Source organism: Capricornis sumatraensis, chromosome X, assembly GCF_032405125.1.
Source record: "Capricornis sumatraensis isolate serow.1 chromosome X, serow.2, whole genome shotgun sequence".
NCBI lineage: Eukaryota > Metazoa > Chordata > Mammalia > Artiodactyla > Bovidae > Capricornis > Capricornis sumatraensis.
This window is the reverse complement of record NC_091092.1, coordinates 63,266,442-63,289,015: the sequence shown is the minus strand read 5'-3', so window position 1 is coordinate 63,289,015 and position 22,574 is coordinate 63,266,442. Positions and strand designations below refer to the sequence as shown.

The 22,574-nt window shown below is 52.1% G+C and overlaps 2 protein-coding genes across 7 annotated transcripts; one reads left to right on the top strand and one right to left on the bottom strand.

Annotated features, from left to right (window-relative positions):
- Positions 1–2,297: 2,297 nt before the first annotated feature.
- On the bottom strand, positions 2,298–10,416 carry TAFAZZIN (tafazzin, phospholipid-lysophospholipid transacylase). 6 transcript variants are annotated; one of them, XM_068962005.1, is made up of 13 exons: positions 9,982–10,416; positions 9,730–9,885; positions 8,526–8,571; positions 8,191–8,276; positions 7,856–7,858; positions 7,520–7,570; positions 5,599–5,611; positions 4,861–4,883; positions 4,126–4,206; positions 3,685–3,747; positions 3,472–3,524; positions 3,031–3,108; positions 2,298–2,919 (listed from the first exon to the last, which is right to left on the bottom strand). In XM_068962005.1, exons 1-13 carry the CDS (start codon positions 10,121–10,123, stop codon positions 2,821–2,823), a joined length of 894 nt encoding a protein of 297 aa, XP_068818106.1. In that variant the 5' UTR covers positions 10,124–10,416; the 3' UTR covers positions 2,298–2,820. The 6 variants fall into 6 exon arrangements, with proteins under 6 accessions (XP_068818106.1, XP_068818108.1, XP_068818104.1 ...); XM_068962007.1 differs by having other exon boundaries at positions 9,730–9,858; positions 10,015–10,416; XM_068962003.1 differs by lacking the exons at positions 4,861–4,883; positions 5,599–5,611; positions 7,520–7,570; positions 7,856–7,858 and adding an exon at positions 3,978–4,019.
- On the top strand, positions 10,407–22,410 carry DNASE1L1 (deoxyribonuclease 1 like 1). Its single transcript, XM_068963169.1, has 10 exons — positions 10,407–10,524; positions 13,780–13,963; positions 14,010–14,088; positions 18,519–18,692; positions 19,053–19,141; positions 19,227–19,313; positions 20,381–20,481; positions 20,641–20,753; positions 20,835–21,083; positions 21,172–22,410. Exons 1-10 carry the CDS (start codon positions 10,407–10,409, stop codon positions 21,316–21,318), a joined length of 1,341 nt encoding a protein of 446 aa, XP_068819270.1. The 3' UTR covers positions 21,319–22,410.
- The last annotated feature ends 164 nt before the right edge of the window (positions 22,411–22,574 follow it).

Genomic DNA, 22,574 nt, shown 5'->3' with positions numbered 1-22,574 from the left:
GGAACTCCGAAGAGTCTTCTCAGCTCCACAACTTGAAGGCACCAATTCTTCGGTGCTCAGCCTTCTTTAGGGTCAGCCTTCTTTCACTAATGGCTAACCTCAGATATGCAGATGACACCACCCTTATGACAGAAAGTGAAGAGGAACTAAAGAAACTCTTGATGAAAGTGAAAGAGGAGAGTGAGAAAGTTGGCTTAAAGCTCAACATTCAGAAAACTAAGACCTTGGTATCTGGTCCCATCACTTCATGACAAATAGATGGGGAAACAGTGGAAATAGTAGCTGACTTTACATTTTGGGGCTCTAAAATTACTGCAGATGGTGACTTACTCCTTGGAAGGAAAGTTATGACCAACCTAGACAGCATATTAAAAAGCAAAGACATTACTTTGTCCACAAAGGTCTGTCTAGTCAAGGCTATGGTTTTTCCAGTAGTCATGTATGGATGTGAGAGTTGGCCTATAAAGAAAGCTAAGCACCGAAGAATTGATGCTTTTGAACTGTGATGCTGCAGAAGACTCTTGAGAGTCCCTTGGACTGCAAGGAGATCCAACCAGTCCATCCTAAAGCAGATCAGTCCTGTGTGTTCATTGGAAGGACTGATGTTGAAGCTGAAACTCCAATACTTTGGCCACCTTATGTGAAGAGCTGACTCATTGGAAAAGACCCTGATGCTGGGAAAGATTGAGGGCAGGAGGAGAAGGGGACAGCAGAGGATGAGATGGTTGGATGGCATTACCGACTCAATGGACATAAGTTTGAGTAAACTCCGGGAACTGGTGATAGACAGGGAGGCCTGGCGTGCTGCAGTTCATGGGGTCAGAGTCGGACCCGACTGAGTGACTGAACTTCACTAATGGCCGAAAGTGAATAGGAACTAAAGAGCCTCTTCATGAGGGTGAAAGAGAATGAAAAAACTGGCTTAAAACTCAACATTCAAAAAACTAAGATCATGGGATCTAGTCCCTTCACTTCATGGTAAATAGAAGGAGAAAAAGTGGAAGCAGTGACAGACTTTATTTGGCGGGGGTGGGGGGGCTCCAAAATCACTGCAGATGGTGACTGCAGCCATGAAATTAAAAGATCCTTGCTCCTTGGAAGGAAAGCTATGACCAACCTAGACAGCATATTAAAAAGCAGAGACATCACTTTGCCAACAAAGGTCTGTATAGTCAAAGCTGTGGTTTTTCCAGTTGTCATACATAGATATGAGAGTTGGACCACAAAGAAGGCTGAGCACTGAAGAACTGATGCTTTTGAACTGTGGTGCTGGAGAAGACTTTTGAAAGTCCCTTGAACTGCAAGATCAAGGGACTTGATCCTAAAGGAAAAAAGTCAAGGAAAAGTGAAGGGAAAAGTAGAGGAAACAGTCAATCCTAAAGGAAACCAACCCTGAATACTCATTGGACGGACTGATGCTAAAGGTGAAGCTCCAATACTTTGGCCACCTGATGCAAAGAGCTGACTCTGGAAAAGTCCCTGATGCTGGGAAAGATTGAGGACTGGAGAAGAGGGTGGCAGATGGTGAGATGGTTGGATAGCATTACTGACTCAATGGACATGAATTTGAGCAAATTCTGGGAGACAGTGAAGGACAGGGAAGCCTGGTGTGCTGCGGTCCATGGGGTCAGAGAGTCAGACACAACTTAACAACTGAACAACTACCTGTGGACAAACTGGAGCCCTAAACAGAGCTGGCTTTTCTCTCAAGAGGATTTCCCTTCTGCCAGGAGTGCCACCGCCCTGGATCCTCCTACCTTTTCTCCCACCCAGAGCTCCAAACTCAGTCAAGTTGTCCCCCTTCCCACCTCTCATCACAGCACGTGTAGTTTGCAGCAGCTCACTGGGAGCTTCAGAGACCACCTCTGCCTAGGGAACCACCCTGAGGACTGAATTGCTACTTGCTTCTCCCTGCCTTGCAAACTTTAGGTTCTGAATCAAGTCCATTAACCTCATGCTGCACCATTTGCAGAATGAGATGAAGCCCTACTGTTGTCAGGCTGCATGGGGGTTGCAGACAAGGATGGAGTCTTCAGTGGCTGGTGCCCACTGAGAGCCCATCCAGTCAAGTGCTGTTGACGTGCCCAGAGCTCTCAGGGGCCAGCCTTCTGGTCCAGAGGGTCACCTCCCAGCCCCACCCCTACAGAGAGGCCAGAGGTAAAAGAGCACAACACAAATCCTTTATTGATAGTTTATAAAACAACAAAGGGATTCAAGTGATGCCAGGGAGGCAGAAAGAACAGTGGGCCCCAGCGAGGGGCCAGGTCTTGGGCCCCATTGGACCTGGCTCCCCTTATAGAAAAGGGCAGCTCTTCCACCTGCAGCCCAGGGCTGGTCCCTGCCCGAGGCTCCCATGCCTGCAGGGAGCACAGGCAGAAGAAAGACATGGCTGATGGCTATCCCTGAGGAAGCAGTGAGATCAGGGCTCCTCCTTCCAGTGCCCTGCTGGATCAGGCCCTCCTTCCAGACCCCAGCTCTGGGAGCAAACGGCTTGCAGGTGAAAGAGCACAGGGCCCCCCGCCTAAAGGTCTTTCCTCCCTGCGTGGCCAAGTGCAAGGAGCAGCTGAGAGCCTTCTTTCAGTGGCAGAACCAGAGGTGCTACAATGCTCGCCCACTCGGAGGGGGAACCCTGGAAGGGTTATGCACCAATCTGTCAAAAGGACCATATCTGAGCTCCGAGCATCAGTCCATCCCCCAGCCCAGCACCCAAAGGCGGCGCTGAGAGAGCTGGGAGGGGTCCCAGAGCTGTGTCTGGCCCAGGCCTCGCCACCCCCTCCCAGTCCAAAAGGCAGCTGGACCCGGGTCTAGGCGGGATGGCACCTATCTGGCTTGCAGGTGGTTGTGGAGCTGCTCTGCCTGGCTCTTCAGGTGCTGGAATTCCTCTTGGATGAAGTCCGTCAGGGCTTTGCGCATCTCCACCTGAGGGCGAGGACTGGGGCTGCCACGCAGTCCTCAGGGAGCTTCGCCCAGGGCACCTGAGGAAGCCAAGGGCACTGGGACAGGCGAGGACAGCCCCAAGGAGAAACTCACTGCTGACTTGTTCTCTGCCCGCAGCCGTTCAAGCACAGGCCGGGCGCTGAAGGGCTTGCCAATCAGCACAGTGATTTTCTGCGGGGAGACCAGCCGCCAGTGGGTTGACAGGAGCGGGGGGCGGGGTGCCCACAACCCCAGCACTAAGATGCTGAGTACCCCCTTGGGTCCACCCTCCCGCTTTAAAACAGGGTGGTCGGGCTCAGTGACATCCAAGCCAGTCCTGGGATCCATGCCCAAGTCATCCCTATCCTGCCCTCGCCCTGGCCATGGTGCCAGGAAACCGCCCCTCGTCTCTGCTTCACTCTGTTCCCTCTGCTGCAAGCCCAGCCCCTCTTGAATCTGGGCTCGGTGGTGCCGTGTGGAAGTCACAGGGCAGAGGGAAGACAGACAGACAGACAGACAGACAGACAGACAGACATGATCAGTGGCCCTACCTACCTGCCCAAAGCGGGGGAAGTAGGGTGGACTGTTAGGAAGGACATCGTTCATTCCTGCAGCACAGCAGACAGAGAGCCAGGGTGCAGGTGTGGGGGGTGGAGCAGGGCAGTCCAGGAACCCTGACTCGACCACCCAGAGGAGACCCATCCCACAAGACCACTGTGCAAAGCCCCTCTCCCTGGGCTGCAGCGGTGGTCCCAGAGGGAGGCTCACCAACATGCCACAGGGGCAGGATGATCGGATTGAGATGACATTCGGCGATCAGGCGACCTATTCCTGCCCGGGGGGAGAGGCAGAAACATTGGCATGAGCGGCATTTTGGTGCCAGCCTGTGGACAGGGCCGCTCCTGCCCTCCCTGCAACCCCATTCAAAGCAGCTGCCCTGGGCCAGCTCCTCTTCCAGGCTGGCCTTGGTCTGGGCCCATCCCCCTTCTGTGGCAATGATCACAGTCATCTGCCCCACGTGCCTGGGTCCCACCCAGCCAGAAAGGACCAGTGGCTCTTACCCCACTTGAAGCGGAGGAACTCAGAGCTCATGTTCACTTTCCCTGTTGAGAGAGAGGATGGAGTCGCAGCTTAGGGGCTACTGGGAGGGGATGGGGGCAGTCCCATCCAGATCTTTGAGCGAGTTGCAACCCTGCTAGCGCCACTGACCTTCTGGGAAGATGTGCACCCAGTCCCCGTGGTTGAGCTTCTCCAAAATGAAATCCATTCCCTTCTGGTAGACGCCGTCTCCTGCCAATGAGAAAGTCTCCTCCATCAGTCTCGGTTGTCCCAGGACCCCCCTCCTCCACTTCACCCCCAGGGCCTGGTCCACGCGAACACCGGAGATGGTAAAGCGTCTGCCTGCAACGCGGGAGACCTGGGTTCAATCCCTGGGTCGGGAAGATCCCTTGGAGAAGGAAATGGCAACCCACTCCAGTACTCTTGCCTGAAAAATTCCATGGACGGAGGAGCCTGGCGGGCTACAGTCCATGGGATCGCAAAGTCAGCCACGACTAAGCGACTTCCCTTACTTCCTTACGAACCATCTATGACCCCGCCTTCTGCCCATCAGTCCCAGCACAGCTGCTTCCCCTGAGCAACTCTGGCTGTGGTCAGACACCTGCAGTGTGTGCCCTCTCGGACCCCCAAACTGATTACTGTCCTCCCTGCCCCTGCTTCCACAGTTGGGCTCTTGGAGCCTTGGGACGAGCTAGTCCAGGGGCAAGCCTCCCAGCGGCTGCCGCTGGCCCAGAGGAAGCTGCAGGAGCAAAGCAAGGCTATTTGTGATCTCTAGTCTCACTGGGGCCCAAGGTTCTGCACAGCAAGCCTTTCCCCAGGGTCTCTTACAGACCAGTTCCCACAGGCACCCCTCAGGGGCCTCTGAGCCTCGCCTGAGTCCTCAGCCTCTGCCGTCCCTCCCTCCTGCTCTCCCCTTCCTTGAAGGGCGCCCCTTGAAAACTCGAGTCACCCTTTGTAAAGAATCCACCTGTAATGTGGGAGACCTGGGTTCAATCCCTGGGCAGGGAAGATCCCCTTGAGAAGGGAATGGCTTACGCACTCCAGTATCCTGGCCTGGAGAATTCCACGGACTTTATAGTCCATGGGGTCGCAAAGAGTTGGACACGGCTGAGTGACTTTGACTCACAGTGTCACTGAGAGTTGGGGAAAAGTCAAATCTGCTACACGGAAAACGCTGTGGCTGAGCCGTCCCCGATGCTGGCAACACTGCCTCAAAGATGCCCTGAGACTGTGACACTGGCCCCAAGTGGCCCAGCGGTCAGCAGTAACCCAGACACGACTGCTGGCTCTTGACTTGGGCGTCACATGGGGACAATCTGTGCCCACACGCAGTAAAAACCTTGCTTGCTAAGCTTGTCCAGAGAGTGGACAGAGACCGAGAAAGAGGGAGGCTGAAAAAGAGGGGTAAATATCCTTATCTCATCAAGTGAGGAGTAGAGAGCCACAACACAAAGAGGGAGAGTGGGGCTTCCCTGGTGGCCCAGTGGCTGAGATTCCACACTGCCCACTGCAGGGGGTGCAGGTGCATTCCTGGTCAGGGAAGTAAGATCTTGCTTGCCCTGTGGCATGACCAAGAAAAATAAAACAAACAGGGAGACACGGACAGAGGGATGGTAGGACTACCTGGGCTGATGCCCTAAGAAATGGACTTCCAACCTCTTCTCTGCAAGGCCAAGTCTTTGGAAGGTGCTAGATAGGGATCCAAGGGTCTCAACCCAATCCACATGGAAACGGCCCAGCAGCTCCCTCAGGGGTTGGAGTTGGGGAGCAGTCACCCACTGCAGTTTCTCTGGGTGTCATAAGTGAGAGCTGCGGGTTCCCTACTTGGGATCACACGACCCGCTAGGGCTGGGCTTCAGAGGCACAGGCTCCTGCTTGACAAAAACCGACTGGTGCGAACCAGCCTTCCAGCTCGCAATCGAAATTTTAAAATTCTATGCTTGTGGAGCAACCCTTCAGGATGTTTAGCTTTTACAAATGCTATTTCTACTCACTTGCATGGCTTGTGCAAGATCACTTTGACACTTCATGTCCTAGCATGAGGTGGGGAGGAAATTTTCTAGAACACAGAAGCAAAGTATACTGGGTACTTCCTTTGCTTCAATTGTTAGGCCTTTACTGCACGACCAATGCATTTGACAGCTTGTCCCTTCCCGCATTCTCTCACCAGAAGGTGCTTAGGAATAAGACTGCACTTGCTGCTTTTATTGTACCCTAAAATGTAGATACAGGTCAAAAAGAAAAACGAGGGTAGAAGTGGACACGGAAAGCCCCTGAGGTCACAGAAAGGAGGGACTAAGACTCAAGACAGAGTACCCGAGCAGCATCAGCATCACTCAGAGCAGTGCATGATGGATACCACAGTCAACTGCAATGACACTGGGGCCTCTGCTTGTGTTTTGGGGAGATGAAGTTGCCTCCAAATGCAGCAAAAAAGAGAGTGTTCCAGGCAGGGGTCTCTGGGGAGTAAGTCTGCAGACCTGAGGGGTGGGCACTGCAACTTTCATTGGATGGTGATGGTTTAGTCACCAAGTCGTGTCTGACTCTGGCGACCCCATGGGTTGTAGCCCGCCAGGCTCCTCTGTCCATGGGATTCTCCGGGCAAGAATACTGGAGCGGATTGCCATTTCCTTCTCCAGAGGCTCTTCCCAACCCAGGGATTGAACCCAGATCTCCTACATTGCAGGCAGATTTTTTTCTGACTGAGCCAAACCATCATTACCATTTCCACTACTAGCAATAAGGTTTCCCCTGACCTCAAACACCCCCTGGTTACTTCCTCCTTACACCCCAACTTCCGGGAGGAGTGCCCCCCACCCTGCAGGGCCCCTCCCCACCACTCCCTCAGCTCTGGTGGCTGTCAGTCCAGGGAAGTGGCTTCTCTAGGATCATGGGAAGCTTCCACAATAGCCAGGAGCCCTGTTTTGCTCCCTGCTGCGCTGGGGGCTTATGTCTCCACTGTGGTAAGGGGCTGTCCTGGTCCCTTCTCTCCCCCTCTACACTCTCATTTCTGTGTGGCTGACTTTGTTTGCACCAGAGTTCCCAGGATCTTTTAGAGTTCCAGAATGGCACATCACACTGTCTCCGGATTGCTCCCTCCTCGGGTGACAGGATCTCTCAATGCCCTGCTGCTCGTCCCTGGTCCCATCCTCCCAGCGGTTCCCTGGCACCTGCCGTCACCTAGTGTCATCGTTGACTTTTCTTCTCCTCGCCCCCCACCCCTGGCCACGACCAATCTATCAACAAGTCCTGGCAACTCCACCTCCAAAGCACAGCCCAAAGCACGTGGTCCCCAGCTCTCTGTGGTGACCCCCAGAGGCCCTGTCGCCAGAGGAACCGTGACAGCCCCTAACCAGGCTCCTGGCCTCCATTCAACCCCGATTCTGTCCACCAAGTACACTGCAGCCCGGGGGCTCTCTCTTTCTCTTAACCACACAAGAAAGCACATCAAATTCTTAGCACGATTGTTCTAGAAGCATCACAGGCAGCCCATAACCTACATTTTCTGCCTTGGTCACATACCCTTTCAGGGTTTGCTACATGCTTCCTGGGTCTAGGATGCCTTGCCTTTCATACTCTGCTGGGAAAAATCCCACTTCCCCAGAGGACCAAGCAAGCTGGATTTGAATCCGGGCTTGGCCACCTCTCGCCCTATGATCTTGACCCCACAGCTTTCTCTCTCTGAGCCCCTTTTTCTGGAGAAGAGGGATCCTAATGGCCCCGACCTTCTGAAGCTCTCAAGAGGTACGGAGTAATCACTCCATGTCACACAGCTCGACACAGAAGCCTGTCTGTTTTCACAAACTCACAGCCTCTGGCACGTGCCACCACCATCGCTGACTGATGACACCACATGGCCATCAGTGCGTCTCTTAGCAACGGCCTCCCAAGAAGCAACTGTGGATAATGTCTCCTTGACCTCCAATGCCAGAGCCCCAGGGCACCCAGTCCTCCGGCACTTGCAGGGAAATCGGTGCTCTCCAAGAAACCATTGCTCCCTCCTCCCAGATGATGGAGGTGGGCCTCATGCGAGTGAGGCAGCCGCATGAGGTGCCTGCAGCCCTGGCACCCAGGTGGCCTGTCCCACTGGCGTCCCTCAACTCCCAGTGCAGCTGAACCAGAGACACTGCCACCAGTCTCCCTGCCCCTGGAAGGGCCAGAGAAGTGTCCCCAGCACCCAGCAGCCCAACAGCCCCTCGTAGAGGAGTGGCTCACCTCGGCACACAGGCACACACTTGCCCAAGCTGAAGAAGTGTGAGTGCAGCTCCTTGGTGAAGCAGATGTCTGCAGCTGTGGGGGTCCTGGAGTGGGGATGGATGCAGTCACCCCAGCTTCCCCTGCACCCTGCTTCCCTGCCACCCTCCTCCCGCCAGCGTGCTGCCTAACAGCATCGGCAATGCAGAATGGAGGCACAGGAGGGCCAGTGGGGTCCCATCCCAGGCCCTGCCTGGACTGCTGGAGGCCACCTCCTGAGCAGGCCAGGAGGAGGGCCAATCTGGGCATACGGGTAAGGCCTGCTGGGCCCACTGTGGGGGTCCATTCCTCCTCACCAACGCATCAACTTCAGGTTCCAGATGTGACGGAGTTTCAGGATCCCTGGAGGAGAGAAGGCTGCATGCCTCAACTGACCTTGTACCTAGGGGGGCACCACTTTCTGTCACCCTGTTTCAGGGAATGAGGGACAAGGACATTTCCCTATAGCCCAAAGAGCTATCTTCCAGACCCTTCAGCTGGACCCCCAAGTTCTCTCTGGCTCCTCCATCTTCCACCCCCTGAATCTTAGTAGTCACCACATCCGGCCTGCCTACCTCCCTGATATATGCTAATACTGCCCATCCCTGCTGACTCAGCATTAAAGAATCCACTTGCAATGCAGGAGATGGGGGTTCGACCCCTGGGTGGGGAAGATCCCCTGGAAGAGGGCATGACAACCCACTCCAGTATTCTTGCCTAGAGAATCCTATGGACAGAGGAGCCTGGTGCGCTGCCGCAAAGAGTCAGACAAGACTGAAGCGACTAAACATCCTTCTAACTATTCCTCCACTGTCACTGCCACCACCCTGGTCCAGGTGACTGGACGGCACTAAAACCTTCCTCCTGGTCCCTGGGATTTGCCTCTGGCACCCTACAGGCCATCTTCTGCCCAGAGCAGCAAGTGTGTGCTCTGAACGACTAAATTGACCACATGGCTCCCCATGAGCTCCCTGTCCTCGTCCAGCAGTGGGAGCTCTGGACACCCCTGTAGCCAGCCACCTGGGTTATTGGAGCCAAGCAACTCCCTGTGAAGTCAGCACAGCAGAACTTCTAGACTCCCCAGTGAGGCTGGTCGAAGGCTACAAACCCAGCCTGAGGCAAAGCCGGAACCAGAACACAGGTCTTCCAGCCCCTAGCCCAGAGCTTCCTTGACAGGACACCCTGTGCTCCTCAGATTTATTCCAAGCTCTTCCGAACCATCAGCAGTTTAAAGAATGGAGGGTCCCGCAGGCCTGATAGCTCAGAGTAAAGTAGCCGTCAGACTTTGCCTTGTGGTCATCTCCTCACTTCCTCCAAATTCCAGAGGCCCTCTCCAAATCACACTACCTAGGAGAATGCTGAAGGGGCCACAAATCAAACTTTCATCCCTGAGGCAGGACACCCCAGTAACAGGAGTGTGAGGACCAGGCAAAGAGCCCTGTGAGGAGTTTGTTCTGTTTGTTTGGCCCTGACCCAGGTTCCCTCCTTGCCTCCCCAAGCCGAGCACGCTGGCCCGTGTACCCCAGAGATGAGGGTCATCCATGCACGACTGGTGATTGGAGACCGTGATGAGGGGTGTGGCTGGGCCTCGGTTCTCGATGAGATCGTACAGCACCTCCTTGTTGTGGACGGTGAGGTGGTTCATGCACTCTGAGGGGAGACGGGCAGGATAGGGATCTTGGCTTCTTTCCCCAGGGGCCCAGCGCTCCCCCCTACCAAGCCAACCCCTGCCAGCGCCCCGAACCCCAACTCTGGCTGGGCGTGGAGCCACGCGGCCGACCCTGCCTCGGCTGTGGGCCCACTCACTGGTCCAGAAGCAGCTGTAGGTGCCCACCAGGCCCATGACGACGCTGCTGGCCAGGGTCCAGGTGAGCGGCGGCACCACCGGGAACGGCCATTTCACGTGGAGGGGCATCTCCCCCGCACCCAGCTTCCGCCACAGCCCCCAGCGGCCCGGCGCTCCCCTTGCCCTGGGGCAAGCCTATAGGGGCCGCTCTAGGTCTACGTCCTCAACCGCTCGGGAGCCGGATCACTAACAGGCCCACGGATGGGCGCCACAGCTCGGCGCGACAGGGCACTCGACCAAGGTCACCTCGCGGGTCGGGCCTGAACCGCGCCCGGTCCCGGCCTTGCTCTCGCGCCACACACTAGCCGTCCCGGAACCAAAAAACCAGGAGCGCACTGAGGAGCCCGGGCTGATGGCGGCGTTAGCCGCGAGCTCCGCGGACCCGCCGGAAAGCGAGACTGCGGTGGCGCCGGGCTCGACCGCCGACTGTCGCAAAACTCTCTCGGGCCGCTCGATGGCAGCGATGACAGGCTGACGGGCGGCTTGGCCCCGCCACGCCACGGCCCCGCCACGCTCCGGCGCAGGAGGGGCTCGAGCCCCGCCCCCTCTTCCGAGTCCACTTCCCTTTTGTCTACTTTGTTCGTCCTTGGAAAAGTCTCCGTGACTAACGTGCTGCCTGGCACGGTTATCTGACGCCACTCAAGGTCGGGGTTGGCAGAGCCCTTTTAGTTTTTTCCCCTTTGTTTTCATTAATTTCATCTAACATAGAATTAACTACTTTATAGCATTTTTATTATAAAGATTATTTTATGAATGTACCATATGTAATGTTATTACAGTACATAATTTTTACATAATTATCTACATACACTGCAAAATTCAGATTTAAATTGAAGAAAGTAGGGAAAATCAGTAGACCAATATGGTAGGACCTAAATCAAATCCCTTACAGTTGTACAGTGGAAGTGACAATAGATTCAAGGGGTTAGATCTGATAAAGTGTCTGAAGAACTATGGGCAGAGGCTCATGACATTGTACGGGAGGCAGGGATTAAGACCATCCCTAAGAAAAAGAAATGCAAAAAGGCAAAATACTTGTCTGAGGAGGCCTTACAAATAGCTGAGAAAAGAAGAGAGGCAAAAGGCAAAGGAAAAAGGAAAGATATACCCATCAAGAATGCAGAGTTCCAAAGAATAGCAAGGAGAGATAAGAAAGCCTTCCTAGGTGATCAATGCAAAGGAATAGAGGAAAACAATAGAATGGGAAAGACTAGAGATCCCTTCAAGAAAATTAAAGATACCAAGGGAACATTTCCTGCAAAGATGGGAACAATAAAGGACAGAAGTGGCAGAAGATATTAAGTAGAGGTAGCAAGAATACACAGAAAAACTATACAAAAAAGATCTTAATAACCCAGATAACCATGATGGTATGATCACTCATCTAGAGCCAGATATCCTGGAGTCTGAAGTCAAGTGGGCCTTAGGAAGCATCACTATGAACAAAGCTAGTGGAGGTGATGGAATTCCAGGTGAGCTATTTCCAATCCTAAAAGATGATGCTGTGAAAGTGCTGCACTCAATATGCCAGCAAATTTGGAAAATTCAGCGGTGGCCGCAGGACTGGAAAAGATCAGTTTTCATTCCAGTCCAAAAGAAAGGCTATGGCAAAGAATGTTCAAACTACCGCACAATTACACTCATCTCACATGCTAGCAAAATAATTCTCAAAATTCTCCAAGCTAGGCTTCAACAGTACATGAACTGAGAACTTCCAGATGTTTAAGCAGGATTTAGAAAAGGGAGAGGAACCAGAGATCAAATGTCCATCTGATGGATCATACGAAAAGCAAGAGAGTTCCAGAAAAACATCAACTTCTGCTTTATTGACTACACCAAAGCCTTTGACTGTGTGGATCACAACAACAAACTGTGGAAAATTCTTCAAGAGATGGGAATAGTAGACCACCTGACCTGCCTCCTGAGAAATATGTATGCGCATCAAGAAGCAACAATTAGAACCAGACATGGAACAATGGACAGGTCCAAATTGGGAAAGGAGTATGTCAAGGCTGTATATTGTTACCCCATCTATTTAACTTTTATGCAGAGTACATCATGTGAAATACCAGGCTGGATGAAGCACAAGCTGGAATCAAGATTGCCAGGAGAAATATCAATAACCTCAGATATGCAGATGACACCACACTAATGGCAGAAAGCGAAGAAGAAATAAAGAACCTCTTGATAAAGGTGAAAGAAAACAGTGAAAAAGCTGGCTTAAAACTCAGCATTCAAAATACTCAAATCATGGCATCTGGTCCAGTCGCTTCATAGCAAATAGATGGGGAAACAATGGAAACAGTGACAGACTTTATTTTCTTAGGCTCCAAAATCCCTGCAGATGGTGATTGCAACCATGAAATTAAAAGACACTTGCTCCTCGGAAGAAAAGCAATGACCAACCTAGATAGCATATTAAAAAGCAGAGACAAAAAAAAAAAAGCAGAGACATTCCTTTGCCAATAAAGATCCATCTAGTCAAACCTGTGGTTTTTCCAGTAATCATGTATGCATGTGAGAGTTGGACTATAAAGAAAGCTGGGCGCCGAAGAATTGATGCTTTTGAACTGTGGTGTTGGAGAAGACTCTTGAAAGTCCCTTGGACTGCAAGGAGATTCAACCAGTCCATCCTAAAGGAAATCAGTCCTAAATATTCATTGGAAGGACTGATGCTGAAGCCGAGCTCCAATACTTTGGCCACTTCATGCGAAGAACTGACTCATTGGAAAAGACCCTGATGCTGGGAAAGATTGAAGGCAGAAGAGAAGGACAGAGGATGAGGTGGTTGGATGGCATCACCGACTCAATGGACATGAGTTTGAGCAAGCTCTGGGAGTTGGTGATGGACAGGGAGGTCTGGCGTGCTGCAGTCCATGGGGTTGCAAAGAGCTGGACATGACTAAGCTACTGAACGAAATTACATACAATTGTATACAATTACCATATTACAGAATTACACTGTATGAATGTATGTTTGTAATAAAATGTCATATGTGATGTTATATGCAATGTATAGCAGCATATAACATACAATAGGAAATATATATAACAGTATTTTATATCATTTAGTATTGATACATCCAAAATGTTGTCAGCCATTTCCAACTAGTTCCAGACATGTTCATCACCCAAAAAGAAAGCCCTGTACTCCTTAAGCAGTAATATTTTTAGTTTTTATTTTTTAAAGCACCGCATGACTTCATGTATTTAAAAAACATTTCCCCAGCAATTTCCTGGTCCAGTGGTTAGGACTCGGCGCTCTCACTGCCAAGGGTGCAGGTTCCGTCCTTGGTCCGGGAAATAAGCACCTGCAAGGCGTGGCGAGGCCAAAAAATTTAAAAATGCCCAAACCTTCTGCCCATCACCACCCCCAATCCATGAGTGGGTAGTTGCGGGGAAAACCGCACTACAAACCAGCCAGTGAGGACCCACCGCCGGGCCGCAGAACCCGCGCGAGTCGCCCACTTGTCCCAGCAGCGACCCCCACGGGGACTCCCCTCGCGGTCAGCCCTGGGCTCCACCTACACGGCGCGTTCCTGCGCCCGCTCGCCTGCGGCCATGCAGAGAACCTAGGAGTGCTCGGCCCGAAGACTTGGAGAGAAGGCTTTTGTCCTGGGGTGGTGGGGGACGCCCAGGCTCGCCGCGGGGCTCCCCTCGGTGCGCCAAGCGCTCCAGGTCGGGCCCAGGACCGGCTCTGACTCACGGCTCGCCCCGCGCCTCAGAGCCTCGGCCGCCGCAGGCGCCAGGTCCCTCGCGGGCGGGGAAGGCGGAGTCTGCTGGGAAGGCGGGCGGCCGGGTCAGCGATTCCCAGGCCCCGGGCCGCCCTCCCTTCCACCGCCGAGGCGGAGCCAGGGCCGTGCCCGCCCGCCGGAAGGGTGAGGCCGGCAAACCGGCCTCGACGGAGCGGTCAGTGTGTTGGCGGCGTCTTCCTCTGCTGTCTCCTTCCGTCTAGGCCGGCGCTGCGATTCCCTGGGGGCTGTCGCGATCAGCCCACAGCACAGAAAGGTGTAGAGACGGCCTGGTCTGCGCAGGTATGGGCGCCCTCTAGCCAGAGGGGAAAGCAGAAAGTGGCCCCCAGCCTGGGAAGGCCAGGCGGGAAGGGAATTCCAAGGCTGGGGCCCCAGCTTTGGGCTGAGGCCAAAGTGAAAGTGAAGTCGCTCAGTCGTGTCTGACTCTTTGTGACCCCATGGTAGTCCATGGAATTCTCCAGGCCAGAATACTGGCGTGGGTAGCCTTTCCCTTCTCCAGTGGATCTTCCTGATCCTGGGATTGAATCAGGGTCTTCTGCATTGCAGGCAGATTCTCTACCAACTGAGCTATCAGGGAAGCCCTGAGGGGAGGAACTCTCTAGTTCTTCTTGCCCTCCGCCCTCCTGGGAGCCCATGGCCCCAGAGCCTCCAAGCTTGCCCTTGCCTGCCCAGGGCTGCCTAAAGACCCATGGGCATCCCAGAATAGGCACTGGGGAAGGAGCCCAAACTAGCATGAGTGACACTAGCAGGTGGCTAGAGAGAAACAGGCAGGGGGCCCAGCCAGGGAGAAAGTGAGCCCAGGGAGGAAGGTCACAGAAGTAACAGAGAAAAGCTGGCAGAGGGAAGTAGACGGACTGACATGGCTATGTGAGGGTGGCACCAGCAGGAAGTGGGCTTTGGTTGCAGAGTCGAAGACGACTCTGGCTGACTTGAATCCAGCAATTGAAGGAGTTTATCTTAAAGATCATGTCTGGCAGCTGGGGAGAAAGAAATGCACCATGATGGTCCTCCTGGTTGCTGATGCTGGTGAAAAGGTAGAATCAACTCTAAGGTTGAACCCTGGTGTGCTGCTGGTGGGAATGGAAGATGAGGCAGCCACTGTGGAAAATAGTATGACATTCCTCAAAAAAAGAAAAAAAAGAGAATTACCATTTTGTTGTTGTTGCTCAGTTGTGTTCAACTGTTTGCGATCCTATGGACTGCAGCACACCAGGCTTCCCTGTCCTTCACCATCTCCCAGAGCTTGGTCAAACAAACTCATGTCCGTTGAGTCAGTGATGCCATCCAACCATCTTATCCTCTGTCGTCCTGCCTCTTCTCCTCCTGCCTTCGAGCTTTCCCAGCATCAGGGTCTTTTCCAACGAGTCGACTCTTTGCATGAGGTGGCCAAAGTATTGGAGCTTCGGCTTCAGCATCAGTCCTTCCAATGAATATTTAGGACTGATTTCCTTAAGGATTGACTGGTGTGATCTCCTTGCAGTCGAAGGGACTCTCAAGAGTCTTCTCCAACACCACAGTTCAAAAGCATCAATTCCTCAGCGCTCAACCTTCTTTATGGTCCAACTCTCACATTGGTACATGACTACTCAAAAAACCATAGCTTTGACTAGACTCACCTTTGTTAGCAAAGTAATATCTCTGCTTTCTAATATGCTTTCTAGGTTGATCTTAGCTTTTCTTCCAAGGAACAAGCGTCCTTGAATTTTATGGCTGCAGTCACCATCTGCAGTGATTTTGGAGCCCAAGAAAATAAAATCTGTCACCATTTCCATTGTTTCCCCTTCTATTTGCCATGAAGTGGTGGGACTGGATGCCATGATCTTAAATTTTTTGAATGCTGTTTTTTTTTTTTAAGAAGCTCTAAAAACATGTATTTTTCAAAGTACAGTTTTTCTCAGTGTAATACAAGGCACGTGTCTAATAGATATACATCTGTGTATAACTGAATGAAGTGCCTGAAAACAACAGCAACAACAAAAAATCGGAAATCACGTCTGCTCTAATAGAATGTAACAATTTAAACTACCAAAATAAAGAGTGGGGCATGAAGAAATGTTGCCACCTTGTGGCCACTTTGGGTAGCAACAATTTAAAACCTGTGAAGATGGGCACGTAATATCCCCAGGCCTTCAGGGATGCAAGGGAAAAAAACCTGTCATCAACGAACCACCTTAGGTACATCCTGGAAAAAGAAATCAAAACCTGGCAATTGGTTAAGAAGCCAACCTTGGGAGGTAACTTTTACTCACACTCTTTCAAAATAATCACACGAAAAGATATCGGTATCACTGAAACTTCCTGCTGCTGCTGCTAAGTCGCTTCAGTCGTGTCCGACTCTGTGCGACCCCATAGACGGCAGCCCACCAGGCTCCCCCGTCCCTGGGATTCTCCAGGCAAGAATACTGGAGTGGGTTGCCATTGCCTTCTCCAAGAATGCTGAGTTTTAAGCCAGCTTTTTGCTCTCCTCTTTCACTTTCATCAAGAGACTCTTTATTTCCTCTTCGCTTTCTGCCATTAGGGTGGTGTCATCTGCATATCTGAGGTTATTGATATTTCTCCCAGCAATCTTGATTCCAGCTTGTGCTTCATCCAGCCCAGCATTTTGTATGATGCACTCTGCATATAAGTTAAATAAGCAGGGTGACAATATACAGCCTTGCCGTACTCCTTTCCCAATCTGGAACCAGTCCATTGTTCCATGTCCGGTTCTAACTGTTGCTTCTTGACCTGCACACAGATTTCTCAGCAGGCAGGTAAGGTGGTCTGATATTCCCATCTCTTTAAGAATTCTCCAAAATAAGAATTTTCCACAGTTTGTTGTGATCCACATAGTCACAGGCTTTAGCGTAGTCAATGAAGCAGGAGTAGATGTTTTTCTGGAATTCTCCTGCTTTTTCTATGACCCAATGGATGTTGGCAATTTGTCTTTTTTTTTTTTTTGGCTTCCCTGGGTTATGGCACACAGGATCTTCGATCTTCACTGTGGCATGTGGGATCTAGTTCCCTGACCAGGAATTGAACCCAGGCCTCTGCACTGGGAGCTCAGAGTCTTAGCCACTGGACCACCAGGGAAATCCCGGATGTTGGCAATTTGATATCTGATTCCTCTGCCTTTTCTAAATCCAGCTTGTATATCTATAAGTTCTCAGTTCATGTACTGTTGAAGCCTAGTTTGGAGGATTTTGAGCATGACCTTGCTAGCATGACAAATGAGTGCAATTGTGTGGTAGTGTTCACATTCTTTGGTATTGCCCTTCTTTGGAACTAGAATTAAAACTGAAAACTGACCTTTTCCGGTCCTGTGGCCACTGCTGAGTTTTTCAAATTTACTGGCATTTTGAGTGAAGCGCTTCCACAGCATCATCTTTTAGGATTGGAAATAGCTCACCTGGAATTCTATCACCTCCACTGGCTTTGTTCGTAGTGATGCTTCCTAAGGCCCACTTGACTTTGGACTCCAGGATATCTGGCTCTAGATGAGTGATCATACCATCATGGTTATCTGGGTCTTTAAGATCTTTTTTGTATAGTTTTTCTGTGTATTCTTGCCACCTCTTCTTAATATCTTCTGCTTCTGTTAGGTCCATACCATTTCTGTCCTTTATCGAGCCCATCTTTGCATGAAATGTTCCCTTGGTATCTCTAATTTTCTTGAATGGATCTCTAGTCTTTCCCATTCTATTGTTTTCCCCTATTTCTTTGCATTGACCACTGAGGAAGGCTTTCTTATCTCTCCTTGCTATTCTTTGGAACTCTGCATTCAGATGGGTATATCTTTCCTTTTCTCCTTTGCCTTTCGCTTCTCTTCTTTTCACAGCTATTTGTAAGGCCTCCTCAGACAAGTATTTTGCCTTTTTGCATTTCTTTTTCTTGGGGATGGTTTTGATCACCGTCTCTTTTACAGTGTTATGAACCTCCATCCATAGTTCTTCAGGCACTCTGTCTATCAGATCTAATCCCTTCAATTTACATGATCCAGCAATTTCACTTCTGGGTACTTAATGAAGAGGATTGAAAGTAGGAGCTTGAAGAGATATTTGTAGAGTCATGTTCCCAACAGCATTATTGACAGTAGCCAAAAGGTGGAAGCAACCCAGTGTCTATTGATTGGTGAATAGATAAAATGTGCTCCATCCATCCAGTGGAATGTTATTTAAAATTTCAAAAGAGCATTCTGAGACCTGCTACATCATGGATGAAATGAGGACAGTATGGTCAGTGAAATCAAACAGTCACAAACAGACAGCTACTGTATGACTCCACTTGCATGGGTTGCCTAGAGGAGCCAGATTCCTAGAGACAGAAAGTAAGGATGGTGGGGGGCATGGGCTGGGGGAGGGAAGGAGGATTATTGTCTAATGGGGACAGAGTTTCAGTTTGGGGAGATGATGAAGTTCTGGGGATGGATGGTGGGGATGGTTGCACAACAAGGTGAAGGTGCTTCATGCCACTGAACTGTGCACTTAAAAATGGTTCACATGGTAAACTCGATGGTGAGTGTATTTGATCCCAATGAAAAAGAACAAGCCTGAGAAAGAGCTTCCAACATACATGCTGATGTTGGAAGATATCCACAAGGAAGAAAGGAGGACATGTGTGATGGTGGCAGCACAGGGAAGCTGGTTCTGGGCAGCAGGATGAGCATCACTTTCTCTGTCGCATATTACCGTGTCCTTCTGGAACTAGAACTGTGCGCAACTGGGACCTGAACCTGGGGCAACCTGGATTCCTCTGGAGCGTTCCAGAAGCCCATACACAGCCATGCTCTGCTCTTGCTCCTCCTCCTGGCCAGTGGGGCTGAGACCTTTCGCATCTGTGCCTTCAATGCACAGCGGCTGACACTTGTCAAGGTGGCCAGAGAACCTGTGCTCGACACCTTAGTGAAGGTCAGTTCATCCCTGCAGGGAAGCTGGGCCCCTGAGGACCATGACCCAAAACCCCTAGCCCTGTCTGACCAGGGGCATGTCCCAGAGAAGAGGGGGACATCAGGAGATATGGTGTGGCAATGTGGAGCAGCACCTTCCTTCACTGTCGTCCTCAGTCTCCTCCTCTGTAAAATGGGTGCGGTGTTTATGGCAATGGCATTCCATCTTCTCCCAGGGCTTTTCTAGCCTCACAGCTCTCTTGGGGCTGCAGCCAGTGTGTTATGACACTCATGGCCACGCCACTGCCCGGTCCCCAGAGAGACCACCCTTCTGCCTGGGCAGCTGGCCCTGAGCAGGACTAGCCTTCCTGGTTTCCTGCAGATCCTGGCTCGCTGTGACATCACGGTGCTGCAGGAGGTGGTGGACTCATCTGACAGTGCCATCCCCCTCTTGCTTCGAGAACTCAATCGGTGAGGAAGGCTCTGTGGGTCTTAACAGAGGGCCCTCCCCGCGAGAGCCTCAGGGTCGCTGACCCCAGGTCCCCTTTTCTGGCAGATTTGATGACTCCGGGCCCTACGCGTCCCACAGCAGCCTCCTGCTGGGGCGTAGCACATACAAGGAGAAGTACGTGTATCTCTACCGGTGAGCACAGACGGAGACCGAGGCGGCCTGGATGCTTGGTGCCATGTAGTAGCCCGAAGGGTGGCCCTCACCTTCACATTGTACTTCTCATCAGAGGTTTTATCCCGGGGTCTTCCTGTGCTCTACCCCAGACAGCTTTGGTGCCCATGTTTCCCTCCAGAAGGACACCTTCCTTCCCCAAGCATAGATGTGGGCACCCCATGCCTCCCCCCTGCAGAAGCCACTGGGGCTCAGGGTTAGAGTGGCCCCCTCTGTGGGAGTGACTGGTTGCAGCTCCTGGGAAGAGACTCCCTGGGGACCTGTCTTGAGTCCTGGGCAGATGCAGTTTCTGGAAACAGCCCTCAGTCCCTGGGAGGACAGCCTGAGGGGGTCAGGATTGAGAGGGCAAGGGTGGCAGTCAGAGACGGAGACTTGCTCCTCTATATAGATGAAATTATATAATATCTAGAACTCACTCCAAAATGATGGGGGAACAGAGCCCTGCCCATATACCAGCCCCGCTCCTAATCTCAGAGTGGAAATTGATCTGAGTGTCCATCAGCCGATGAATGGGTAAATGAAAGGTGGTCTCTCCACACAGTGCAGTATCATTTGGCCTAAGAAGGGAGGAAGTCTCAGCCAGGCTGCAGCCCGGATGCAGCTGGGACACATGTGTTAAGGGAAAGAACCAGTCACAGAACACTACGTATTATTTGATTCCATTCGCATGACGTGTTCAGCAGAGATGGAAAACAGATCAGGGGCTGAAAGGGAGGGGAATGGAAAATGCTCATGAGTGATGTTTCTTTGGCCTGCTAAGAATATTCTGAAATTGATTGTGGTGATGGTTGCACAACTTTGTGCATTGCCACTGAACTAACTGTGCATGTTAAACAAGGCACCTTTATGGTAAGTGAATTCTAGCTCAATCTAAAAGAAGTTCTAGAAAGAAGGGCTGGAAGGCTGTGCTTCCATGAAATAGAGCTGCTGGTGGTGGGCCCCCCTCCCTGAGTGCCAGCTCTGATGTGGGCACTTGCAGACCAAGAGCAGTGACATGGGGCCACCGCTTCTTGTCCCTGGTCCACCAGGTCACATGAGGCAGAGGTCCGGGACTCCTACATATACGACAATCAGGATGATCTCTTTACCCGGGAGCCCTTTGTGTGCTGGTTCTCTTTACGCAGCAAGGGTAAGAGGAGGGGGTAGAAGGGTGGTCCCACTGTGGGGGAGCAGGAAGTGGAGTCTGGAGGGTTCTGCCAGGGCAGGGGGTGGGCTTGGTCACCCAGCAGGGACTGGGCCGGGGAGGGCCAGGAGTGGCTGGGAGCCCTGTGTCCCTGGGGTCTTGCAGTTCTTCCTAGCCTTGTGCTGGTCCCGCTGCACACCACTCCGAAGGCCGTGGAGACGGAGCTGAATGCCCTATATGACGTGTTTCTAGATGCTTCCGAGCGCTGGCAGACCAAGGTAGGGCTGGGCCGATTCTGTGGGAGGGAAGAGGGCCAGGGCAGCCAGGCGGCTGGGCCTGACAGCTGCCTCCATCTCCAGGATGTGATCCTGCTCGGGGACTTCAATGCTGACTGTGCATCACTGACCAAAAAGCGCCTGGACGACCTAGTTCTTCGGACTCAGGCTGGCTTCCACTGGGCCATCGCCGACGGCGTGGACACTACGGTGCGGGCCAGCACCCACTGCACCTACGATCGCATCGTGCTCCATGGGGAGCACCTCCAGAGCCTGCTGCGTGGCGCGGCCGCCTTCGACTTCCCCCAGAGCTTTGGGCTCACTGAGCAGGAGGTAAAGCAGTGGTGAGGCTGCAGTGGGCTCCCCGGGAAGCCCCTTGGGCCTGAGACTGATGCTTTGTCTCCCCGCTGCCTGCCCCTAGGCTCTCAACATCAGTGACCACTACCCTGTGGAGGTGGACCTGGCGCTGAGCCGGGCAGTGCACGGGGTCCAGCCCCCCTGCCTGGACACTCTGTGGCTGTCACTGCTGCTGCCCCTCCTGGCCCCCCAGCTGGGCCTGGTGGCTTGAAGCCATGTACCCGCTGCCCCAAAGTGAGGACTGTCCTGTCTTCTGGACTCAAAGCCCTGCCCTGCTCCCAGCCTGCCCTGGTGCCACCCCTCTGTGTGCCTTCGCTTTGGGTGTGTCCTCTGGTCAGGCCTTTGCCTGCCTGGCATCAAAAAGTAGAAAAGGCAGGTGGGGCCCTGGGGCTGGACCCATGCCACTTGTCCCCTGGGTAGTGTCAAGAATGAGGACAAAAGACTGGGTTAGGGGGTGAGGGGGCTCAGTAGAGGTGATCTTGGCTCAAGGGCAGGGCTCAGAGAAGGGAATTGCAACAGATCAAAGGATTTTATCCTGACAAAACCATCCACTCCAAGAACAGAAAGCCAGATGACACAGACATTACATGTGTGCAGCAGACGTGCCAAAAGGTTCATCTTTAACATACACAAGACTTCTAGGAAACAGTATTAAGACCCCAGGAGATACAATGGTAGAGATCAGCAGTTTATACACACACACACACACAAACTAGAAAACAACAGGAGATACAAGGGAAGAGATCAGCAATTTATACACAGACATACATACATAAGAAAACAGCAAGTGGTCAAACTCATTGTAACTTAACCAGATGCCCTAACACCTCTGGTCAAGTCCATGTTCAGACCACAATGCAATTTGGCCCCTACCACTCAGGGTGTGGTCAAGCACTGCCTAGAAGAGGCTGATCACCAAGGCTATAGATGCACACAAAGTTATCTATAGAAACCAGTGTAACCATTATACTTTGTAAATGTGTGGTCCTATGGGGGTCAAGACTTCCCTGGTGGCTCAGATAGTAAAGCTGCCTATAATGTGGGAGACCTGGGTTCAATCCCTGGGTTGGGAAGATCTCCTGGAGAAGGCAATGGCACCCCACTCCAGTATTCTTGCCTGGAAAATCCCATGGATGGAGGAGCCTGGTAGGCTACAGTTCATGGGGTCGCAAAGAGTCGAACACGACTGAGCAACTTCACTTCACTTCATGGGGGTAAAAGGACACACAGCAAAAGTTAACTAAATGAACCCATTTAGTGTGTTGTCACCATAGAGCTCTTCCCCACCTTTTTCCAGAAAACAGACCTCATTAAAAATCTGCACAACAGAGCTATTGTACTGTGAATTAACTGTGACCTAGAAACATCTACTTGAGGTACAAGGGTGGCTCAGCTGGTCAAGAATCCGCCTGCAATGAGGGAGACCTGGGTTTGATCCCCCGGTTGGGAAAATCCCCTGGAGGAGGG

Bases quoted from the DNA above. Each gene is read 5' to 3' on its own strand.
- TAFAZZIN (XM_068962005.1), bottom strand. From the start codon at position 10,123: ATGCCCCTCCACGTGAAATGGCCGTTCCCGGTGGTGCCGCCGCTCACC. The intron at 4,207-4,860 runs GCTGAGGACTCA...TCTCATTGGCAG, and splicing joins AGGAGGGAGGGACGGCAGAG to GAGACGGCGTCTACCAGAAG. The intron at 3,525-3,684 runs GTGAGCCTCCCT...GCTGTGCTGCAG, and splicing joins CCTGCCCCTGTGGCATGTTG to GAATGAACGATGTCCTTCCT.
- DNASE1L1 (XM_068963169.1), top strand. From the start codon at position 10,407: ATGGCGGCGTTAGCCGCGAGCTCCGCGGACCCGCCGGAAAGCGAGACT. The intron at 10,525-13,779 runs GCTGACGGGCGG...CCCGCGCCTCAG, and splicing joins CTCGATGGCAGCGATGACAG to AGCCTCGGCCGCCGCAGGCG. The intron at 19,314-20,380 runs GTGAGCACAGAC...CTGGTCCACCAG, and splicing joins AAGTACGTGTATCTCTACCG to GTCACATGAGGCAGAGGTCC.